General features: G+C 33.1%; 3 protein-coding genes across 3 annotated transcripts; all 3 read right to left on the minus strand.

Moving 5' to 3' along the window:
* Positions 1 to 377: 377 nt before the first annotated feature.
* LOC108202706 (plant UBX domain-containing protein 4) lies at positions 378 to 5,661 on the minus strand. Its single transcript, XM_017371223.2, has 4 exons — positions 5,446 to 5,661; positions 2,837 to 3,128; positions 1,200 to 1,295; positions 378 to 980 (listed from the first exon to the last, which is right to left on the minus strand). The coding sequence occupies exons 1-4, from the start codon at positions 5,583 to 5,585 to the stop codon at positions 600 to 602; spliced, it is 909 nt and encodes a 302-aa protein (XP_017226712.1). The 5' UTR covers positions 5,586 to 5,661; the 3' UTR covers positions 378 to 599.
* Positions 5,662 to 7,660: 1,999 nt separating this feature from the next.
* On the minus strand, positions 7,661 to 13,779 carry LOC108203133 (pyrophosphate--fructose 6-phosphate 1-phosphotransferase subunit beta). Its single transcript, XM_017371888.2, has 16 exons — positions 13,475 to 13,779; positions 12,854 to 13,015; positions 12,320 to 12,441; positions 11,833 to 11,886; positions 11,643 to 11,749; positions 11,434 to 11,539; positions 10,940 to 11,003; positions 10,364 to 10,452; positions 10,070 to 10,201; positions 9,768 to 9,938; positions 9,557 to 9,672; positions 9,290 to 9,401; positions 9,063 to 9,147; positions 8,427 to 8,471; positions 8,023 to 8,091; positions 7,661 to 7,871 (listed from the first exon to the last, which is right to left on the minus strand). The coding sequence occupies exons 1-16, from the start codon at positions 13,662 to 13,664 to the stop codon at positions 7,795 to 7,797; spliced, it is 1,701 nt and encodes a 566-aa protein (XP_017227377.1). The 5' UTR covers positions 13,665 to 13,779; the 3' UTR covers positions 7,661 to 7,794.
* Positions 13,780 to 15,516: 1,737 nt separating this feature from the next.
* Positions 15,517 to 17,648, minus strand: LOC108200775 (reticulon-like protein B11). The gene is made up of 5 exons (XM_017369026.2): positions 17,453 to 17,648; positions 16,745 to 16,925; positions 16,312 to 16,453; positions 16,144 to 16,213; positions 15,517 to 16,051 (listed from the first exon to the last, which is right to left on the minus strand). Exons 1-5 carry the CDS (start codon positions 17,502 to 17,504, stop codon positions 15,882 to 15,884), a joined length of 615 nt encoding a protein of 204 aa, XP_017224515.1. The 5' UTR covers positions 17,505 to 17,648; the 3' UTR covers positions 15,517 to 15,881.
* Between the last annotated feature and the right edge of the window lie 6,728 nt (positions 17,649 to 24,376).

Genomic DNA, 24,376 nt, shown 5'->3' on the forward strand with positions numbered 1-24,376 from the left:
CTCACTCTAAATGCATTCTCTTTTTATAGATGTTTATTTCTATTAATTTAATTGTAATTTTTTTTTTTTTGACAAAATTGTAATTAATATTAATGTATAGTTATTAGGTCATTTATTTGGTGTGAAGTGAGTGTGCTATTGGATAATTAACCCATTTCATAATTCTAATCTCAGATTGAAATTCAATAAATTTGTTGATCGAAGACATGAAAAGACATTGGTTTAGTCCCATCACAAAACTACATATCCAGTCCATACTCCGTCTACATTCACCACTGAAGTACTATAAAATTCTCTAAGTTATGTCACAATAAATGTGTTGGTATGCACTGAACTGACTATATGAATAAGAAAATCGTGTCATCACAAAATACCAATTACATCACAAAGAAGTCATCTATGTTTTATATATAGCATTTAGATCAAGAATACTAAACCAACCATATCTCAGGACAACACACTTTAATGTCGAAGTGTTATGTGCTTTACACCAAATCATAACTGGGGTAAGAAGATTTGGTTCGTAAACAGTAACTTAAGGAAACTCTTGAGTTGATATGGTAACATTTAACAGTATAGTCTGAACCTTACAAGCTCAATCAAGATTTCTGGATGATAACAGAATTCGCAAGGCCTGCCTGCTCAATTGTCTGTCCATGATCGGTGAGTTGTTTAGGAGGGAATCCGACTGTCTGCAACTGATAAGTTCTGGAACCCCCCGGCCTAGAGGCATCAATGAAGGCACGAATATCACCAACCGTGTGGTGATTATTGAAGTGAGCAACCAAGCGAGTTCCATCAGCCAATCTCAATTGTATCGAGGTAGAGGGCAATGATTGGTCAACGACCAGGCCCATGGAAGGTGTAGGTGCAGCATTATTAGAAGTGGCATTACTTGGCTCAGGTTCTCCAGATGAAGAACTGGTGCCACCAAGTGTCCGCCCCACACCCTGAAATGCAACCTTACGCGCTTTCGGTTCCTGTATGAATACAATGCAACCCGCGAGCAATGTCATTTGTCAATCAGTCCATAGATTGTTCGAGGGGGAAAGTAATTAAATAATATAAATCCACCCTCTTGCTTCTATGTTTCCTACTTTATACATTAATTAACCCAAATATAGCTGGAACAAATTGCAAAAACAAAACTCAATAAATAACAATAATCACGAGAGTCAAATATAGAGGTCAGGACTCACAGGGCAGTTCTCATCCCGCTTAATTAGGTTGCAATGGACAAGAGTCTTTGAATGTTCAGGCTCAAGCTCTTTTGGACACTCGGACCTTCTAATGCTCTGCAGCTCAACAACAAATAAACCAATGAAAACTTGACATTATTCAGTACTAAAAGTTGCAATACTTAGAAAGTCAGAATTACAGTAATGTTAAGATGATATGTACTAATCGTATGTATGATAGGTCAAGCTCCTGATGCAAATGCGTGCTACAAACCCAGTCCAAATTATGCAATAAATTAAGATAGAGGCTTGTAGATACAAGTTATTGATCCGTGTCTAATAAGAAAGGTAACCATATTAGTCTCTCTCAGAGAAAATCTTTTGCTAAACTACCACCAACATAATAATCAAATAAACTCAAATCTAAGTAGGCCCAAACAAATTTCGACTTTTAAACTACTCAACATTAGCCAGCTAAAACAAAAGATAGTCAAAACCGGAAACTAGTGGCAAAAACGAGAATTTGAACATGATGGCTGCCTACCACTTGCACGGTTGCACCCACTTAAAATTTATTATTTTAATTTACAAGTGAATTGCATCAGTTCTCAAGAAAACTGCATTAGTTCTTTACATATAATTTGCATCAGTTCTATTATATGAAATTAAAGCATCACTAATCACTTGTTCCCTATGTTGATTGCACTTAGGGGAGTCGTGGAAGAGCTCCAGAGTCCAGACCAGGAATTTTTATGATAATTGGTGACACAAGTCAAATAATGTTTTCATTAAAGAGTTATACTGAATAATATAGCATTGATGAATCAAACATAATCCCCAGATTAAAGTATTAAACATGGGGAAACTCTACCTCTTTCTTCCCCACTTTGTTCTTTATGCTCTCCTCTTCTTCAAATTATAAAGATCCAAGACACATGTGGCCTTTTTATTGGTCAAAAGTACCCAAAATTACATTGAAAAATCCAACACAGAAGAAGTGTCTGTGCATTGTATAAAAGTCCAACACGGTAAGCATGGCTGGAGCCAAAAGTGCTAGTAATATAGCCAAGTGAACTCAGCCGCATTTGCCCATAATTCAATATACCCAATTAACTTATTAAGTAATATGGGGAATGGAAACCAAAACTGAGTATTAATTGCGTTAGAAACTGTATGGTCACCTTCTAGGGAGGGAAACACTTAATTATATTCAGAGACGCAGTTCAGGTGTTCAGCTTCCTAACAAATACTGCACTTTCTACACACCTTTAAGCACTTTGAGAAATTGGCCCTTGTAGTACCTAAATTATGTGCTGCCACCAGTTGTAGTGATATAATAGAAAGAAACTACAAGTATACACATAACAATGAAACTACTAGCTATACCGCTGCAACTTTGTAAAAACATTGACAGATATACTAAAAAGAATTGGCAAACATTCACTTAGTATTAGCTAGTTTCAATCCCCTAAACAAATATCTGTAGGTGATATCTTAGCACTAAAGTATTAAGTTATGTTGCAGGTTTAAAGGATAAAACAACATAAAGAAACAAATCCAAATAACTAGTAAATGCTAAACTTAAATGAAATTGGAACTTGATGCGAAAGTTAGAATTTGATTTACACAATTTGGCTGCATCTGAAGATTGAAGTTACCTCCAGGAAAGGTGCATTCTCAGGATCATCCAACCTCCTCAAAGGGCCATCATTAACACTGAATCCATTTCTCCAAAACACAATATTGTGCACAACAGTCTCAGGCTGCTGAGGAGTGGGAGCAGACGGGACTACATCCCCAGAGAGCACTCTTCCAGTTCCAGTGAAGCTTGTTGAGCTTGATGATGGACGAGGAACTTCCAAGGGCCCTTCAACAGCACCAAGCTGCCTAGCTCGATTGAATATTGCATCAACATCATTACCCTTGTTTGGATCTTGCACAAGCATTCCACTGCAAGTACCAATCTACGTCAGAAAAATGATATGCATTGTGCACGTCATTACCAAACCACACTACCTCAGAAACTTTCTCTGCATGAAAAAATAAAGATAGACCAGAACCCAATCTGGGGCCGTTTGGCTTACCTTAAAAAAAGTTACTTATTGCTTATAAGTAAGAAGTAACTTATAAGCGAATAGTAACTTCTAATTTATTAGTTTGGATTAATTTATTGGTAATTTATAACTTACTAGGTACAAGAAATAGTAAGATAAAATATTACAACTTATCTTTTGAAGTGATCAATTGATCATATACATTTTTATTAATTCAAATGAAAAATAATCAAAACAAGTCAGTGAAAAAAGTCGAAATTTTCAACTTCCCATATTCCAACTTACAAATCAGAAGTTAACATATAAGTTTATTACACAAATGGTAAAATAAGCTGATTCTATCTTATAAGTCAGAAGTGACTTGTCATATACTTAGCCAAACAGGCCCAAAGAGACAAAGATAAAGTAGAATTTAAGTAGCCTCAGTAGTGACATATGTCAGCCATCAAATTATATACTGCAGGCGAAGCTTCAAAAACTTGATGTGATCATTCACTTATTTTAGCATCTAAATCATCTTTTACGAGTATAATCATAATTCAGTCATCTAAAGTCTAAAACATAAATGTGTGTGCTTGAAAAAAATTTAGCCTTTTAAAGTTCCTAGCGTTTACAATTGAAGTTAATTATTCCACAAAAGCAGTCCTCTGAAACAATTGCTTACAAAAATAAGCAAGCAGCAAAGCAGTGCAATATTCGACTAGACCACACATTACAATTTAAAGTTGCACATTAAACTCTTGGGTAGATTTAGATCAGCTTCAGAAGGGCATAAAATATATATATCATTTACAAATTCCGAATGAGAACATGTACGTTCTTGTGCAAATTTAGATCAGCTTCACAAAGATACAAAGTCTCTGAGAAGCAGAAAGAATGTGAACATGTTTGCATTTGGGCAAGATGTGAAGAAATATCTCACTCACCACTATTTATAAGGAAGATTAAAGGATTGGAAGCAGGGAAAATTTTGTAAAAGGATTTAAAAGAGAAGATATTGAAACCTGTCTCTACGGGAATTGGTAAACACGCATAAAAATAGTCCAATATATTAAAAGACACATTGCTTCATAATATTCAAGATCTAATTAGTACTGAGTTTACAAGAGCTTACATAGAAATCACGTGACTCAGAAGACAAGTGAGTTCCTATCCAAAAGAAAATTACTACTTTCCAATATAAATATACTACTTAAATTACCAGACCTAAATAGAACTCCAAAAAACACCATAGTGGTCACGGTTAATATTAAGTATTAACCTTAAATAACGTAGGGATGTATATTTGGTCTGTTAACCATTGTCCTCATCATAGCATGTCTTTAATTTTCTCTTTTTTAGGTACGGTACCTAGTCATATTACCAGAAGTTTCTATTAAGTTGCACATCCGAAACTTAAATTCTCACATATACCACACAATATAATAAACTTAATTATCAACAATCATTTTTTCCACCACGACCTCCAACTCCGAACAAGGGAGAAAGAACCCCAAACAAAGTTTCAACTACGAACTCCAAATCTTCGAATTAATATAAACAGCAACCTGCCATAATTGCAACACACTACGCTGCGTATATATCTAATTACTAGCAAATAAACAACTGAAACAATGAACTTTAATTACGACAAAAGCATATAGGTTTAACTAGTAAAGCAAATCATATCCTTCAAAGAGTTCAACCGATATAGCTAAATACAAGCTCCAATGACATTCTCACTCATCTCGATAAATAAACACAACCTAAGCATAATTACATAAACAAGTCCCAACTCCCAAACTACAAACATAAAAACCTAAAATTATGATCACAACAATTACAAGTCAATTATGGATTCAAATAAGCTCCACAATAACAAAATTAGACGATACAGGTTCAACTAGTAAAGCAAATAATCAGTATTATGAAATCCTTCAAAGAGTTCAACCGATATAGCTAAATACAAGCTCCGACAACATTCTCACTCGTCTCGATAAATAAACACAGTCAAAGCATAGTTACACAAACAAGTCCCAAACTACAAACACCTAAACCTAATCCTAATCAATCCTAATCAAAACAATTACTAGTCAATTACCGATTCAATTAAGCTCCACAATAACAAAACTAGACGATAAAGCACACAATTTCAGATATAAAAACGCGATAATTCGATTAATTAAATAAAGCAAGAGATATGATAAAATAAGATGGAATTGCGAAAAAAGAACCTCTTTTCGCCACCAGTGTAATACTCCTGGGGAGCGTCGGAGTCGCTGTCGGAATCGGGTCCGGAGGGGCGGTTCAAATCGGAGAGGGTCCGGATGCCACCGGGTCGACTGGACGAGGGTTTTGATGGCTTCTTTGACATTGTCGTTGCTTTAGCTCAGAAACAAAGGAAGCAACGAATATTATTGTGGTATGAAAATATGAAATGTGTAAATCAAGTTATAGTGGGGGATGAGCGAATATTGGATATATTTGTTTTTCATATAAAATTTAGGGCTTTTTTTATTTATAACCACGTTTTCAATCTTATTTCCAAAAATACTATCTTATCCAATCTTATTTTCAAAAATACTAACTTCTCTAAAATATTTTCAAAAATACTGTGGTTGCATATGCAACCATATATGCAACTACAAATCCTGATTTCAAGTTCCAGATTTCAAATGTCATTTTCGACCTCATCGTTGGAATCGGTATATATATATATATATATATATATATATATATATATATATATATATATATATATATATATATATATATGATTGCATATGAGGTTGTATTCAGTTGATTCTATTATAATCTAATGGCCCCGCAGGGGCACACATACATCAGTTGCAACTTACAGTTTCCGTTGCATATGAGGTTGCATGCAACCTCATATGCAACTAAATGCAACTGAAAACTGTAAGTTACAAATGATGTATGGGTGCCCCTGGCGGGGCCATTAGATTGCAATAGAATCAACTGAATGCAATCTCATATGCAACTAAATGCAACCTCATATGCAACTAAATGCAACTGAGTAAGTTACAACCGATGTATGGTGTGCCCCTGGCGGGGCCATTAGATTACAATAGAATCAACTGAATGCAACCATATGCAACTGAATACAACCATATGCAACTATAAATCCTGATTTCAAATTTCAGTTTTCAAATATCATTTTCGACCTCATCTTTGGAATCGATATATATATATATATCGATTCCAAAGATGAGGTCGAAAATGACATTTGAAATCTGGAACTTGAAATTAGGAATTCAGTTGCATATATGGTTACAACCATCGTATTTTTGGAAAATATTTTCAAAAAGATAGTATATTTGAAAGATTTTAGATAAGATAGTATTTTTGAAAATAAGATTGGAGAAGGTAGTATTTTTGAAAATAAGATTGAAAAAACAGTATACAAAGTAATTCCCCTAAAATTTATATTTTGCATTTTTGTCTATATTTTTATGTATAATTATGATTTATTATACTAGTTTTATTTAACCTTGTTTTGAAGATATGTTGATCTTAAAATATCATGTAGCAAAAATTTTGAGTAATTAATAAATATATTTTTATTATTTATATTAATTCGCTATTTTTATCTGAGATGTTAAATAAGTTTAATCAACTGAGTCTGTAAAAATATTTCTTAATTAATAAATTTAGTGATATATTTTATAAATATACTTCTTAAAACATATATTATTAAAAGATATTATTCAAATATTAATTGGTCAAAATTTTATTATTCTGATTTTAGAAAATATAAAACATAGCTATTTATCCATTTGTTTCACGAAAATATATTGTATTGTTTGGGCATCAATACTTGGACTTTTTTCGATAAAAAACCGATTTATACTCTCTTTTTTCATCTGTTGTTTGTGTAAAAAGTCACAAGAATTTATAAAAAATTATGCTAACTTTTGTTTGAGGATTTCTACTTCTTTCCCAAATAATTTAATCACTTATAAGTATTAATTTAATACTCATTTCTAGTCAACTTTTTTACTTTAAACCCGAAGCACTTTTTTATAATTACCCAAATGATTCCGTCATATACCCTTACAGGTATTTTTGGGACGGATCGAGCCCCAATTCCCAAATCGGCAAATTCTATATAAAAATTTCCTCCATCAGGTCGATCCCGACCCGTTCTGTCCGGAATCGGACCGGATTTCAGGACAGCCATCCCTGCTGTTGGGTGTCTGAGCAGGTCAAGTTTCATATATAGCACGTTATTCAGTAAAGAAAGTTGCATATATTTCTGTAGAACTCCTAATGCAAGTGCAAATGATAAGGGCCTGTGTCTGACCGACTTTTTAACGTGCAAAGCACACCACACATTCGTAAGTCATTTTATGCATTTGAGACTTTTGAGTTCATATTATAATGCATTGGACTTGTTCTGAATGATGCAGAATAGAGTTTTGCAGAGTGTGCATAAAAAGTAATGGATATTAAAAGTCTAATAACTAGGAAGAAATTATTCTTTAGGAAATATCTCAAATCACTGTTTACTAGAGTTGAATAACATTGCAATTTTCCCACAACAAAAAAAAACAGAAACAAAATTATATTTCAACACCTAGCTCCAGCAATAAGGTGTGATTAACTTTATCAGATCCTTGTCCAACAAACTGAATGGGACCTGTAAGGGGAGAAAAAAGAGATTAATAAACAATAATGAAACTGTACAGCTCTAAGAAATAAGAATACAAGTATAATAAGTTGTTACAAGGACATGTTACCAAATACCACAATAAAACACACATATATATGCAATAGAAAGGTGAATATACCTGGACTAATGTAACAATTTGTTCGGGCCCATTCTTCACGAAGCGAAGCAAATTTTTTGAATGGTGCACCTGAAGAATTCATACATGTGAGTCAATAGTTTGGTCTAATTATAATGTGCAAAAGATAGACATTAGAGCATCGACATAACAAATCTGTTAATTATCTAATAGATGTGACTACTGCATATAAAGTACGTGTAAGATTTTTTTTTCTTCTTAAGTTTAGGTGCTGCTGTGTAATTAAAATTTGAAGGGAAGGAGAGGAGAGTATGCACTTTCACCATTGCCTTCTTAATCACTGGCTTTCACCATTGCCTTCTTAAGTGTCAGGTGTCTTCAATATTATTAAAGAAACACAGCAGTCTGCATACGGGAACAAAAAAAACAAGGAAAAAAATACTTACCATCAAGCTCCACCATTGCCTTCTTAATCACTGGCTTGAATTTTCCTGCAAATTAAACATTTTTCAGACAGTTAAATAGACCTGTACACATTATAAATTTTGAATGTATTTTAAAATATATAAACGGTATAAAACAAAACACGTTTTTAAATACATATCTTTTTTAAAATTGTTTTCCTAAATGCTGTAATTAATAGCCAAAATAATAATACTAATAAAAGGTGCTTCACCAAATTTGAATTGTATATCCTGGAACATAAGCAAAGCATTAGCTTGACTAGGGTCGTAAAATCAAAAAAACGTTACCTCTGCTTCTGGCAAGAGAATATATTATGAGGTACAAGTACAAGCTAGGAAAAAATTAATCTTCAACTCTGGCTAACATCTACTTGATATAATGTCTTGTACATATAAAAATACATTTAGGACATTTAGAAAACAATTCAATTTTAAAACTCTGAATATCAAAGAATAACAACTAATGATACAAATAACATATCAGAAGAATTATTAATATTGAAACACACTCATTATTTAAGAAGAGTACAATTCCACCAAAATCAACCAAGATTGTGATAAGTTTCTACAAGTTATGCAATCTATATAAATATCACATTATAGTTTGCAGCAATATACCATGTCTCCTCTCGACATCCATCAAAGAAGTCAATGCAGTACCACCAACTGTCCATTCTTCAACAGGAGCAGCCAAATTTCCAACCTACAGATGTATTAATCCAAGTATTGAATAATCGTTCATTTCCTGCTTATCATTATATTCACTTGACCAACAAGTCATTCATTCGGGAAGTATTCTGTAGGTATAATCTAACAAAAAAGGTAAATACAAAAGCAGTACTCACCGATGATATTAATCCAGTCTTTCCACTATGAAGTAATGCTCCAGCACCATAACCCAATGCATAACAGTATGTAGCATCAAAATTAGATGGTAAACCACACCTTCCTTCATAACTGAGTCGGAAAATACATAAGGTTGAAAATTAGGTGAATATCATTTATGAACTTTCCATCAGACACTGACTGGGGGAGTTCAAGCTCACCAACAAATGCATTTAAGAACTCTCGAAATAGAAGGATAATCAATTACTATAATAGATGCTAAATACCCGAAAAAATGTGATTGTCCTTTGAATTGGCCCTTATATAAACCAGCCTGTTTCCGCTGCTCCAATTCAGTCTCAACCATTTGGATAAGCATTTTCTCTGTTTCAATTTTTGCAACCTGAAGGTAGGCATGTGGTTATAAGCATCTTGCTAGGCACAGATCAAAACTATGATTTTAGAAGAAAAAGTAGTAATGAGATGTGAAATATATACCTGGACATTCCCGTGAGGGTCCCTTTCAAGCATCAATTGATCTTGAATTGCGGGAGGTAGTAATTCAAATAGCTCTAGTGTTTGGGGCGCGAGTTTCTTTTTCCAGAGACCACCTTCATCTACAACATCACTGGCCAGAATTTCATTCAGTTCTGCAATGAGGTGCTGCACCTGCATACAATGACAAGCAAAGAGATGCATCATGTCAAGTACTCTAAATCAACTTGCTGGAGCAATTGTATTGTGCATTAGAAGGAAAACAACCAAACAGCAGTTCATGTAAAACAAAACCAAAACAATACCTCAGGAATAAAATCAATAAGTCCTTCAGGTACTAGTATCACACCATAGTTATATCCAAGTTCTCCACGTTTACAAACTACATCAGCAATGTAGTCTGTGACATTCTTTAAGGTTTCCTTCTTAGAGGCAACCTGCAGTAAGATTTGAACTTCAAACATCATATATCCAATATTTGCGCCAATGTCTGAAACTAGTGCTAATATTCAACTTTTATGCCAGAAGCATGACAATGATGCTGACTTGATATTATCAAGCAAATTATCAGCTAAACAAATTATGGAATTATAACAAACCTCTTCTCCAACAAGAGTGATGTTTGGATGAGTCTGCAGGGCACACTCCAATGTAATGTGGGACGCAGCGCGGCCCATAAGTCGCACAACTGCAGCACAGTGAAGAACATGCAACTACCAGTAAGAAATCTTGGCTCAACTAACAGAGCTATCATGTGTAAGAACTTCAATTCACCTACTGGGCTGTCTTTATAAGAGTAAATTTTAAAGAACAATTCAGCCATATACTAAAGCCCCACCCCCAACTCGAATTGCAACTCTTAGATTCAATCCAGTTTGTAGTGCACTGACATTTATAATTCTAATAAATATTCTCATTTATAAGCTGAAAAAAGTAAACAGTAAAAAGTGCCTAAAAGTAAACATCTTAGCTTTGTGAACGTATTTTACCACAAAAGTATCCAAGTATGACATATAACCATATTATTTCAATATATAGGAGTGCTTGGTAACTTAATCTCTTAGGATGAAGAACAATAATTAACTACAACTGGATGATAAAGCTACAAGTTGATTTTTAGCTGAAATATAGCTATTGCAATAATTTAGTGAGAAAAAATAGCCAAATGTGCTTACAATGATAATATTTTCCTGTGGAGCGAGCATCCGTCATGACATTTCCGATCATTTCAGCATAAATCTGTGCATAGTAGCAAAAAAATTAGAAATTTGAAGCACAACTGCATGACAAATGTTGAAAGTAGATTACACAATCGACGAAAGTTCTTGTTCTAGTTTCTGGGTGTGTTCACTGGATTTGAACAGTTTGAAAGAGAAGAGTAAATGTTATAATAACTCAATAGTGCGTTATAAAACTGTCCATGAAGAGGATTGAGCATTTTATGTTTTTTTAAAACAAAACTTGTGTGTCCTCGTAGCCTCTAAAATAATGATAAAAACTCTTGATAGACAAAGACACAACAGCAAAATAATATCTCTTCTTTACCTCTTTGCAACCAAGGTTTTAAACTGTTAAAACTGTAAAAACTGTAACAACCTGCTTTTGTAGTATTATTTCTTTATACAAATGGTTGGAGCGCAATATTGAAGTCATAGTCATATTGAATAACCTTGCAAGCAGTGTCAAACCCGAAACTGGTGGGAACCTCTTTGCATTTCAAGTCACCATCAATAGTCTTTGGGCATCCAATCACTCGGGTCTTCAGATTGTTACTCCTAATTACAATATATAAATATTAAATTTGGGCCCTGCGTAGGCAAAAATTCAAATAAAAGATAGATGCAGCAAGAAACAAATTATCATCTAGAAAAAGTTCACCTGAAGTTTTCAGCAAGAAGGCAAGCATTTGTGTTTGAGTCATCCCCACCAATCACAACAAGCCCATCAAGATCAAGCTTTTTTGCTGTCTCTTGAGCTTGCTTAAACTAAAATCAAATCATTTAGAATCCAATAAGTTCGGTGTTGGTTTAATCAAAAAATAAGTATAGCAATCAAATTTCAAGCAAACCTGTTCAGGGGACTCAATCTTATCCCTCCCGCTGCAAATCATATCAAATCCACCCTGATACAATTAAGTTATAGCTGTTAAGTTTGACCAACTCCTATTCTTTGTAATTAAGATAAAACTGCTGATCAAAGATATAGATATAGCCACTAGGTAATTTCGATATTTGAACTGATTTTGGAGCATAATACCACATATTTGTTATCACATAGAAAATATACAAGTTTGTAGAAACTAAGCTTTTCTGCCCATTTGCACTTGTACAATTACAAACCAATCACGGGAGAAAATGTATCTAAGTTTTTTGCACATTTGTACACAGGCATGCTATGGAGGATCGTGCTCATCTGCTCAAGTATAATACCCATATAAAACATACAAGTTGGGCCTAAGGTCTTGTAAATGTAAAGGGGAGACCAATATCACTAATATAAAGTGCCACACTACTTAAATAATAATATGAATTAAGAATCAACAAATATTACTTAACCTGATTTCTGTATGGGTAGATATATTCTGAGGTCAATGTCACATATTTACACTTCATGATCCCAGCCGGACCACCATTGAATCCATACAAGGTGCTCCCTTTGCAACGATCCTGCAAGTAGTCTGTTTGAAGTGCAAAAGTATATTTTCAGCTTGCAGCAGAGAAAAAGATTATCTTACATGTCAAATAACCATATTTTGTAACAAGCCTGGCACATGCAACCTACACTAGAAAGACTATCAAGTTCTTTTAAGTGGGCTTGCGATCAGCCATCATATATCCACACACCACTAACATTTGTCATATCTTATATTTGTCTGATGTACTTTGACTGACTAATAGACAATTGTAGACTCAATCCCAGGTGTTATCTGATCTTTCTTATACTCTACAAATTGAAATTCTGATACCAATTGTAGCATCATTGTATACGAATCATGATCCAAAAACTTCCAAAGCACCCTACTCCATAATTTAAACATATTGAATTAACTATTAAGAACCACTCGAAATTTTCATGTTAAAGATACTAACCATAAATTCCCGAAATGACATTATGTCCTCCAGGAGCTTGGCCTCCTGATAGCACGACACCAATCTTCAAGTTTTGACCTGACAACAATCCCTTCCCGTCACCGGGCACCAAAACTGCAGAAGGCTGTCCGAACAGGCATGGAAACAACTTCGCAATTTCATCTACAAAACAACAAAACTTCAGTCAATATTCTCCATAATTTCCATATTCTCAACTTACACATTCGAAAAACATAAAACCCAAAACCTTGATCTGATCTCTAAAACACAAGTCAACCACAAGTACAATACACATTCATACAACACCTGCCTTAGTAAACACTTTAATCTCGTAAAAAATTGTTTACTCGAGAATCGAACTCAAACATTAGTCTCACCAAATTCGCATTTGATTCACTTATTCCGATTCGATTACTCAACAAATAACTTCAGATTCAACACTAATGCCGGACCGCAAACAAGAACGAGATGTAATCAAAATCAATCTTCACAAATCCAACTAAAAACACAATGTAACAATGTATCAAAGCAATGCTAATCCACTGATCCACATAATAAAACTAACTACAACTAATTCATATAAAAATACAAACTTTAATTAATAATTATAAATTTCTATACCTGGATTGCCGGCGGCGGAGCTGGCGGGGCCTTCGATGACACTGAATGAGTTTTTGATAACCGCGGGGAGTGGCAGAGCGTGATCCAATCTGCTGTTCTGCACTTCGCTGTACACGGTGGCGATGCGGCCGGTGACGGCGGGTTTCGCGGCGGAGATATCGCCGCCGTTAGCTACTAGAGTAGGGGCCATCTAGATCTTGGGAAATTAGTTGAGAGAGTTGGATGGGTTTGTTGTGTTGGGGGGTGAGAGTGGAAGACTCGAGTGTGAAATATATGGGGTGATTGTGTGATTATTGTATTCATGTGAGGGTAGTTTTGGGAGATGGGAGGAAATTTATATTGGAGTTATCGCAATAGTATGACAAAATAAATTTTTTTGAATTTGGTGTTAATATCTCTAAAATAATTAAAAAAAGTTAAAAATATTGAAGAAAATGATTATTAATTTTTATTCCCACTCATTTTTTACATTTTTTTTACCGCTCAACAAGTATTTTCGGATTATAATTAAATATATTTTCATAATTTCTTTCTTAAATTTAAATTTAAAATTATTTATAAACTATATACTTAGAATGCATGCCGAGACAACCGAGTTAAAGGGGTTGTTTGGGAACCGGAAGCAATTTTTGCTTATGACTTCTGATTTTATTGACCCATTTGTGTAAAGAAGTAAAAGCACTTTTAAGAAGTTGACAATGCTAGCTTCCCTATCATAACTTCCACTTTTTTTCCAAAAACTTTACTAACTTATTTATTTCTCACTTTTACTCCATTTCTTTACTTTAAGTATGAAATCACTTTTTTTAAATCGGGCCAAACAGCTCCATATTCTACTCCGATCTAAGAAACCCCATGACACGTGGAAAAAAAAAACTAAAAGCATGTGACAAAGTGTGGTACCCAAAATACCCCCGATCCACCAACAAATATAAGAGAGGATTAATGATGCGGGGTAGCCGGGTAGGTGAAAGAGAATATGCCATTTTAGTTATGGATAGACAGGCCCATGAAAAGATTTTGTGAATATTTCAAAGTCTTGTGGACTTGTTTACTGTTTGTTTGTCATTACAGATCTGAAAGCAAAAGTTGTCTTTCACTCGGGCCTGCAATTTTCTAAGTCACCGCATGAACGGAAAAAGAGTCTCACTTCGTCGAGTGTATTGGTGCAAAAAAATTCCTAATACTTAGTCATGATATTCTGGTTTCTTTATGTTACTTTCATACATTTGGGTGTCCTATTTAGGATAATTTATAATATTTTTTTAAAAAAACCTTCCCGGAAATAGTTTCATAATATTTTTTTCCCCAAATAAAAATTTGACGTTTAAACTTTTATTGAAAAAGTAAAAAAAAATCATAAAATTATACTTTAGAGCAGTCTGACAATGCGTGCAAACAGTGACGTAAACAACATGTTGGAACAGAGGTGTAAATGTATGGCCTGAAGAATAATCACTATCTTATATTAAATATAAAAAAATATATAACCAATTGAAAAACATCGGTCAAAATGTAAAAAAATATAATCTATAAAAAAATCAGAACGAAGAAGGCATTACAAGTAAAGGTGGCTAAACGAGCGGTTTCGAACCGCTCGTTCAGAACCGTCCCGCCAAAAAATTCGGCCCGGACGGCTCATTATAATTTATGAAGCAAATACGAATCCTGATATCAAAAACCGGAACCGGTCCACAAAATTAACGAGTCGATAAGAATGCGAACGACCCGCGGTTCGAACGAACGAACGGAACAAACCGCGAAGTCAACGAGTTGTTCAACGGTTCAACGAGCCGAACGAACGAATTGGCGAATAAGCCCGGACCGGCAAATCCCCACGCGTTGAATCCTCGATTAATGAATGAATTAGATAATTAGTTTTGTAATTTTAAAATTTGTCTAGTGTAGTTTTATTTTTTCATGTGTCAATGCGGTTTGTTCCGTTTTTTAATATTTACAACATTTACAACCTATAGCTCCCTTGATGAGGGGATGTTGTGAGTGGTCGTGGAACAGGCATTGATAATTACAACAAATGAGCAGATGGAAAAACTTCTTTGATATCTCAAATTCTGGGATTTCTTTACAGTATACCACTACATTTTTAAGCTGTACCAGGTAAAAACTATAGATCAGTTATCCAAACCATCAGAAATGTAGCAAAACAATCAATCTATCTATCTTGCTATAATTTTGAGGTAACACTTTCACGACCAATTTTTGATAGCTAAATGTCATTTCAGTAGTTCTGTAGCAGCATGAAAACATTATTACTGGACAATACTTCTCTAGATGCCTTTAAGCCAGAATAATAATGCAGGAACATAAGCACAGTGATTACCGTGATGCCCTTTTGGAATATGTATGTCACTCATGATTGGAAAGCAAAGAGCACATTACATTAGATCTACTGAGTCTTCTTTTCCTTGCTTTTAGGGAATGGAATCTTGCTCAAAATCATATCATCTAATTTCCTGTATTGTGCTTGAAAAACACTGTGTGCTGTACTCAGCTTATCATCAATTTGATCTTGGCGCTTCTCGTACAGCACTGGAACTGATAGACAAACAAGAATTCCTGAAGCATCATACAGGCAAAAACAAAATAAGTCAGAAACTCTACGGAAAGTATTGCGGAGTATTGTAGGAGACAACAGAAGAAGGGCTCACCAACATAGATCAGAGTAAGAAAGTCAAAAAGACCACCAATGACAGAGATTAGCCACAAGCTAGAGACAACCTGATCAACCAACCCACAGCTTGTTGATGAGTTACCAATATACTAGCACAAATTGAGAAATAATGTATCTTTATGTAGGTTTTAACGAGATTACACACCTGAAGAAGAACTTTTAAGTCTCCTCCAATAGCTATATCACGTGCAATTGACAAAGCACGATTACCCCAATCACACATTACTTCCGCAACCGCTAAAAAGGTTTCGTCAGAAACATCCAGATCAGGAAGAGGAGGCAAAGGCCTAAATTCCATATTTAAAATGTTACAAATCAACTTTAAAAAAATCACATAAAATCGAGAACAGTCTTTCCCCTGGATTGAGGCATTTAAGCATCAACATATCAAAGCACACACACATATTTCATTAAAAACCTTTACATATAAAACTTTATGATCATGAGATTAGATTAATAATGTATACACAAAAGCAGAAAATGATATCTCAATGACATCAGAATAGCGTCACTCAATAATACACACCAATTCTATCAGATGTGGCACAGGAAACATAAATCCTACAGAATTTACTCACCTGTTGAGAATGGATGCAGATTTAGCCCAGAAGAAAAGTATAGTAACAAGAAGCAACAGCACATTGGCGATAAATTGTAAGAGATTATATCCCGCTATCTTAAAAAGTATCCAAAAAACGGTGGAAGACACAAGCACAATAAGCGATCCAATCCAATTCTTCCACAACAACACATCAGCAACTGCAACCGATCTTAATATCATCAGTCAAAACAAAAAAAAAAGTGTAAATAAAATTAAACGAACCAATAGTATAAAACAATTGTTTCCAATCACATTCTAAAATTAGCCATCGAAACAAGTAACTCATCTCACAAAAAAGTAAATTACACAAAACCGAATCAGCATATCATCAAAAAGCATAATGTAAGTTATTAACATTCATCTTTACATCTTTACATGTGTACAAAGACATTGAATACGTCAAATACACATCAACAACCACAAAAACACTGGAAATGCAAATTATAAGAATCAAAAACATAATACAATTGAGTACGATCGAATGCTCAATAAAGCAAGAAACAGAACAAAAAGAGTCGATCTCAGGGAAGCACTACAATTTAGAAAAAACAGAATCGAGTCAAATGCATCCAAGCACAATTAAGAAATATACACACATAATACACACAAATGCGATTTAATAAATCGATGCGATGTACAATGTAGAATAAAATTGCAAAGAGAGAGAGAGAGAGAGAGAGAGAACCTGCGTCGCCACCGAGAGCAAGATGAATAGAAGATCGAGGAGAATCTCCCATGGCGTGAGGAACTCTAGGGTTTTATTTTGTCTTGTGGATTAAAATTAGATTCAATCAAACAAAAAACACACACAACACACACAGATTGCGATGAGAGGCTTTTCCTCTTTTTGTGAAAAAGGGTATCAAATCAGGCAACGTGCTCGCAACTGGAAAAATATAAAAAGATAAATGAGTTTTATTTTTTCAAAATGACAGACGATTTCGGATCAAGATAAAATAATTTAAAATTATATAAAACTGAAAATTAATTTTATTAGAAACGAAATTCTAATTTCGGATCATTTCGGGTCACACTTAAAATTAATTTTAAGCTAGGTCATTAATTAGAATTAATTTAATATCATTTATATATAATTATTAATTATATATAATTATTTTAATTATACATATATAATTATTATATATATTTATGTATTTATACAAATTAATTTAAAATATTATAACATTGTTAAAATAAATGTATTTTAAAAATCTAAATTATGAATTGGGATCAACTTGAAATTAAAAATTAAGAAAGTTCATAATCATTGAAAATAGTAATTATGTATAACAAAGCTTTCTGGACTGCCAAACTTTCTTATAAATGTTCTTGGATGTCCAGAAAAATCTAAAATTTCAGAATTGCTGCTTTGCGATTCATTAAATATCATGTTGAAAATAGCTCAAAATTTATTTTTTTTACACGACCGCTGAGTGAATGGCAAGTTTCTTTGAAATATTTCTTCAACCATAACTTCTATTGTTGAATCTACTAGTTTGGTCTCAATAAATATTTATTTGCGGGATAGTATTTAGAATTTTCCTATTTTTAGTTATGATAATGTTATAGAGGTTAGTCGCCTTGTAGTTGGTGTTTATGTTTATAGACGAGTTGTATTAGAAAGGATAATTCGAAACCTAATCAAGTAAAAATTTCACCGATCTGGAATACTTTCAGAGCTTCAAACTCCTTTATAACCTGGGAACTAATGATTTGGCATAAATTATAGGGGTGCCCGGAGTTTTTAAGTTGTTACAAAAAAATGGTTAAATTTCAAAAATTACAAATATGTTGTCGGATTTTACCTCCGTTTTTTAGTTACAGGTTATTAACAAAAGACAGAATTATCTTTCGAGATGAATGTTAATACATGATGTGTTCTTTGTAGTGCTGATTTGGAGTCTAATTCTATATTTTAATATAAAATCTCTCCTTACCATATCCTATATTTTAATATAAAATCTTATACTCGCTCTCTTTCTCTATCTACTTTATATTGTGTTTTAATAATGAAAGATAATATTTAATATAAAAATATTAAACATATGTTAAAAATTAGACATATTACTGCCTTAACTTAGATAAATGAAGCTAAAGAAATGAAACGAGTGATGGTTGAAACAGATTCACTCACTGTGGTGCATGCATTAGGTAAAGGAATTGAGTATCAGCAGGAGGTTGGCAATGTTCTGAACTCGTGTCGTACTATTTTACAGGAAAGTAGTGATATTGGTGTTCAACATATTCACAGACAAGCTAATAGGTTAGCTCACACTCTAGCTAAGTTACCATGTTTGTCTGAAGTGTTAATATGTATTATTCTCCTCCACCTGATGTGTTGGAGATGATCCGAACTGATTGTATGAGTTGATTTCTAATAGAAATTCTAGTTTCAAAAAAAAAAGTCAGCACATCATATTTATCTTTGTTGCTCCAACTACTTGCTCGCTCTTGGGGTTAAAACAAATAGCATGGTCCAATATCCTTCTATACGAATTGAGAGTGAGGATACTCCGCAATCCACCCAATCGAGTACAAACAGGCCCAATAATGGCGATGTCTGATGGACTTAAAATTTGAGCTTCTTCACTTCTAAATAAAAAACCCTTACCAATCTGTTTGTACTGAAATTTATAAATCCACTCCCGACTTATTATGAGAAACTAAAAGTTCTAAAATTTTTAAAAATTTTAATTTTACAAATGTATAAAAAATTATTTTAAACAATTTTACACTCATAATTAATAAATGCTCCATTTAAATGGAATTGAACAGTGTCAATATTTCTGATTTACCAACACTATACACAGCTGAGGCCTGAGAGCATCTCTAATGGGGTTGGTTATAATTGTTTGCTAAATTGGACATGCAAGACATTATGTAAAATTTGTTGAACTTGTAAGACATTGCACTTCAATAATATTGGCTAAATTGGTTGATTATAATTTAAATAGTATGTTATTAATATTTTAGATTGTTAAAATAGAATATATCAGTTCAATATGGTAATAGATTATATGCAATCTTCCTACATATTTCTTATAGATCTGTAGAAGTTTGACAAATATAGTCATTCATAGAAGGTTAACTAAAATTATAGAGAACAACTAAATATGATTGGAGCGAGAGTTTTTTGAGAAATTGACCGACTCACGTTTTAGAGGATCTTTATGGTTGGAGATGCTATAGGTACCGGTCTCCCCACATATTCTATTCGATTCTACTGCCCTACCCCGTCATAAATTCAACATTTCACGGGTTTGCATAATATCACCTAAAGGCTCAATTATAAGTTGGTGGAAAATTATTCACTTTTGAATAACAGTCAATGTCTAAATGACGCCAAACCGCTTTCTACATATAGTTATCAAAATCAGTCCACATCTTTGGTATCATTACTTAATCCAATTCTTTTATTATCTTAGTAGCAAAGTTTCTTCATCTAATCATGATTTTGTGATATGAACCAACGGGGATAAGGATCGATTTGGGCAATGAAAAAAGATTAGGCTAAACTCATGATAAATTGCGATTCAACTACCTTTCTTGTGAATTTTGTAACTAATAAAACAAGGCATGTGGCGGGCATGTCAAACGTGGTCTTCACACACTTGTTTTGTTTCAAGTTTCAAGTACCCAAGCGGCCAAGTCTCTCTGGAATTAACGATGGAGCACACATTTGTTTGAGTGAGTTTAAAATAAATGCTTCTTAATTAAAATAAAAAAGAGGAGTAGAAGTTAGAAGCAAGTTAAGACTTATAAATGATTAAAGTGTTTGATAAAAAACAGAAGTCCTGAAACAAAAACTAGTATTCCTAATTTTTTATAATTGTTTTTTGATTTTTTACATAAGCGATACAAATAAGTGCTTCTAACTTATAAACCCAGAAGCCCGGCTTTCACGTCTAAAAGAAACAACCCCAACATATGAAGTGGTCCATTCGGAACGTCACTTGTCCCAAATAGAGGTCCATTATACACATTTTTATTTAAATATTGTTTGGTATTGTTGTTATACATAAATCTAGAACATTCTCTTGGTCACTAACTTTTAGCTTAAAAGTTATTTTTAGAAAAAATAAAACCTCTCATATCTTACAATAATATGTTTTTCAGCTTTTTGTGTAATCATCATAGATTTCTTTATAAAATCTTTTCAAAATATTATAATTTTATATTATAAATCAAAATATACAAAGGGTCCTGTTTTCCAGCAACCGCGTGTTAAACAACGTGTTAAACAAGGGTTATCTAACACACTGTACGGGGCCGTTGGATTTATATTTCAAGAGCTCAGATCCAATTTTGGGTTTTTAATATATCCGTGGTTATTTTCCGCGGAAGGGAAAACTCCCTATCCGCGGTTATTTACCGCGGAAGGGAGTTTTCCCTGTCCGCGATTTTTTATAGCGGATACATTAAAATATCAGATTGGATCTGGGCCTTTGAAATATAGATCTAACGGCCCCGTACAATATGTTAGATAACCCTTATATAACACGATATAACACGCGGTTGTCAAGGAACAAGACCCATATACAAATACCAAAAAATTGACAATACTTTATAATATAATTACAAAATTGATATTTTATATTTCAAAACATATATTTTTCAGTTTGATTTAATAGGATTGAGTTCACAAAAAATATAATAATGGAAGCAAAAAAAAGAAGGAAAAAGAGTTACCCCGTGCTACTAAAAAGTGCACTTAACTTTCTAGTGTTGAATATTACATTAAATATTTATTCTGTTTAATTAACCATTAAATTAAAACCTTTTTTTTTTTTGGGTTCAAATAAAAGTAACGTGTCGCACTGTCGCATACGTACACATTCCTCCCATCCCATACACGGACGTGTACACAACTTGCATTATTTGAGCGCTGAGAACGACAACACAAATGAAAGATAATGGGCAAAAAATCCAAAGAGAGTGTGTTAAATACAGATATATAATTTAAAACTAGATCCTAAATCCGACAAATTGACATGCATTGCATCGTTCAAATTAGGTATATATATGTTTGTTCTAGCGCCATCTATTTTTAGTTTTTGTTTTTAGCTTCATGATTTACATTGGGAAACATATGGGAAGAGAATTATTGAAGTGTAATAATTATGTATAAAGAGGGCGCTAATGATGCAATTCAAATCAATTCTTAAATAAAAATTAAAATTAGCACAATTAAATAATATTTACTTTATAAAATAATGATTTGTTTTATAAAATTTTGACGAAAATTTTCGGAAATTAGTGAAAACCTCTAGACCTGTTTTTTTATCGATTGTGATGGTGACTGTGACGGAGATGGTGGAGGTGGAGATTTGGACAGAGAAGGAGTCGGAGACTTGGAGGTGGTGGTGGAAATGACAACTCAGATTTTCGGACATATAAAACTGTTGCAATTCATTATTTCATAGAGATTTTGGATATGACGAAGGTGATGGTGGTGGAGGAGGTTTTCTATTTTGATTTTTAAAATTATATATGTAACAATTAATTATAAAAATTATATTAGTTATATATGTATGTATGTTAAATGTTAGTTTCATTCAACAGAATCAAAATATTTTAAATGATTTAGGTTCAAAAGTTCAATTTAATTCTCTATATTCTCTTTTTTTATATTAATTTTGGCTCGATTTTAATTTTTCAATCACCCAACACCCAACTTATAACGACATCATGATAAAAATGAAAAAGTAACACACACTACGGGAAAATAATCCATGACCCTTGACTCAAAATATAATCATAATTTTTTCTGCTTGACAAAACATTTGATTATTTTTCGTCGGCACGCCTACTATTTTTCCAAAGTAATGGGGACATGAAATAGTGAATAGTTTGACTAGATACTCATAGTTTAGCTACCACAAACCGCAAGTTGGGTGAGTATAATATCCAATCAAATCTTAACACTCAAAATTACAAAGTTACATCATTGCCTAACACTTTAACATTAAGGTTTCTTTTGGCTAATTTACTATTAAATTGCAACTGATAGCAGAAAATCTATACAGTTGAAGGAAGATTAGCTTGATAATGATGTTTGGCTAATTTAAAATCTAGGGTCAATTAGTTACTGTTTCTTGAAAAAGTTGATGCATAGCCTAAAGTTTAGGTTTGCTTTTAGATGGTTAATTTCACTACATTATAAAGTTTGGCATATGGTGTGTACAATTTCGGTGCAAATCGAAAAGAGACTAATTCTGCTTGGCATATGGTGTATATATTTCCGGTGCAAATTAAAGGGAGACTAATTCAGGTTGAAATCGAGATTAAGATAAAAAAATTGATAAGATTTTTTATATTAAGAAGTGTTTTGTTACTAAAAATAATTATATTTTTTAATATAAATCTTGTCTAATTTCAAATAATCACTAGAAATTTATTTTAAAATTCGTTCTATACTAGCTTGAATTTCTAGTTTCGGCATAAATAATTAATTTCATAAAAGGCAAGTGTGATGAGTGAATCAACAACTTGTTTGATCTATGTCAAATCTTTCGGTATCCAAACAAATGCAAAGTGAAGAAAAGAAAAAGCAGGAGCAACTCTAGCAGTAAAGTTTGGTCAAGACCCAAGTAAAGCTAATTTACAAAAGATGAGCAGCAGCCACCCTGCACTATAAACCAGGTCCTACACCTTCACCAGCTCCATTCGCACAACTTTCCATTCGTCATAAATAGATGATGACTAATTTATTTCTCTTTGATTTTAATAACTAAATATATATTATCATCTTTTATATATTCTTTTCAATATTTTTATATTATCTCTTTTACTAATAGATTTTGAATTTAATATTATAATAATTATAGAAAATATAAATAGAAATTATTGTCAGAATTTTCATTTAATATAAAGCACTCATTTCTTAGAAATTGAATTATATTATATCTATTCTATATTTAGAAAATGTTAGAATATAATACTGTTAAGCCCTCCTCCTAACAGCTAAGAGGTTTTAGGAAAATTGATGGCTTAATGGGCATTCGTGATCCTCTTTTGATGATCCATAAATAGACTTTCGAGTCAGGAGAAATGTTAGAATATGATCCTGCTAAACACTCCTCCAAACAACTTTGAGGTTTTAAGAGAATCGATCACTTAACATGAAAGCTCACAGTAAGAAATAAAGAGATCGTGTTTTGTGTGTGTAGGGACACGTACGTAGAGGATGGTTGATAAGAGAGAACCAAAATAGAAGGGGGCCAGGAGGATGTGATCACATACATGCTACACGAGTCCTGTTTTTAATTCTCCCCTGGATCTTCCGGATAACTCTGTACAATTATTTTACATTTTCATAGGACCCTCGTCAAAATTATAGTGGTCCTGTTTGATTGTAGCTTCTTTTCTCTACTTATAATAATATCAGTTTAATCGTACCAAACCATCTATACAGAGAAGTTATAAGTCACTTTTGTGCAAGTTTTATCATTTTTCTAAGACCCTTGTTTAACTTATACTCCCTCTGTCCCATTTTAACTGATGTTTGACTTTTTGACACGTATATTGAGATGCAAAAAACCTATATCTACACTTAATAAAAAAATTCAATTTTTATATCAAATTAAAGTTTAGGTTCTAAATTTTTATT

Source organism: Daucus carota, chromosome 7 (assembly GCF_001625215.2).
Source record: "Daucus carota subsp. sativus chromosome 7, DH1 v3.0, whole genome shotgun sequence".
In the NCBI taxonomy this organism is placed as follows: Eukaryota; Viridiplantae; Streptophyta; class Magnoliopsida; order Apiales; family Apiaceae; genus Daucus; species Daucus carota.

Coding starts and splice junctions, on each gene's coding strand:
- LOC108203133 (XM_017371888.2), bottom strand. CDS start 13,664: ATGGCCCCTACTCTAGTAGCTAACGGCGGCGATATCTCCGCCGCGAAA. Junction 9,673..9,767: donor ACCCTCACGGGAATGTCCAG/GTATATATTTCA, acceptor GCCTACCTTCAG/GTTGCAAAAATTGAAACAGA. Junction 7,872..8,022: donor AAATTGTTACATTAGTCCAG/GTATATTCACCT, acceptor CTCCCCTTACAG/GTCCCATTCAGTTTGTTGGA.
- LOC108200775 (XM_017369026.2), bottom strand. CDS start 17,504: ATGGGAGATTCTCCTCGATCTTCTATTCATCTTGCTCTCGGTGGCGAC. Junction 16,454..16,744: donor TCTGCATCCATTCTCAACAG/GTGAGTAAATTC, acceptor TATGGAATTTAG/GCCTTTGCCTCCTCTTCCTG. Junction 16,052..16,143: donor TCTTACTCTGATCTATGTTG/GTGAGCCCTTCT, acceptor ATGATGCTTCAG/GAATTCTTGTTTGTCTATCA.
- LOC108202706 (XM_017371223.2), bottom strand. CDS start 5,585: ATGTCAAAGAAGCCATCAAAACCCTCGTCCAGTCGACCCGGTGGCATC. Junction 3,129..5,445: donor TACACTGGTGGCGAAAAGAG/GTTCTTTTTTCG, acceptor TGGTACTTGCAG/TGGAATGCTTGTGCAAGATC. Junction 1,296..2,836: donor AGAATGCACCTTTCCTGGAG/GTAACTTCAATC, acceptor GTTGAGCTGCAG/AGCATTAGAAGGTCCGAGTG.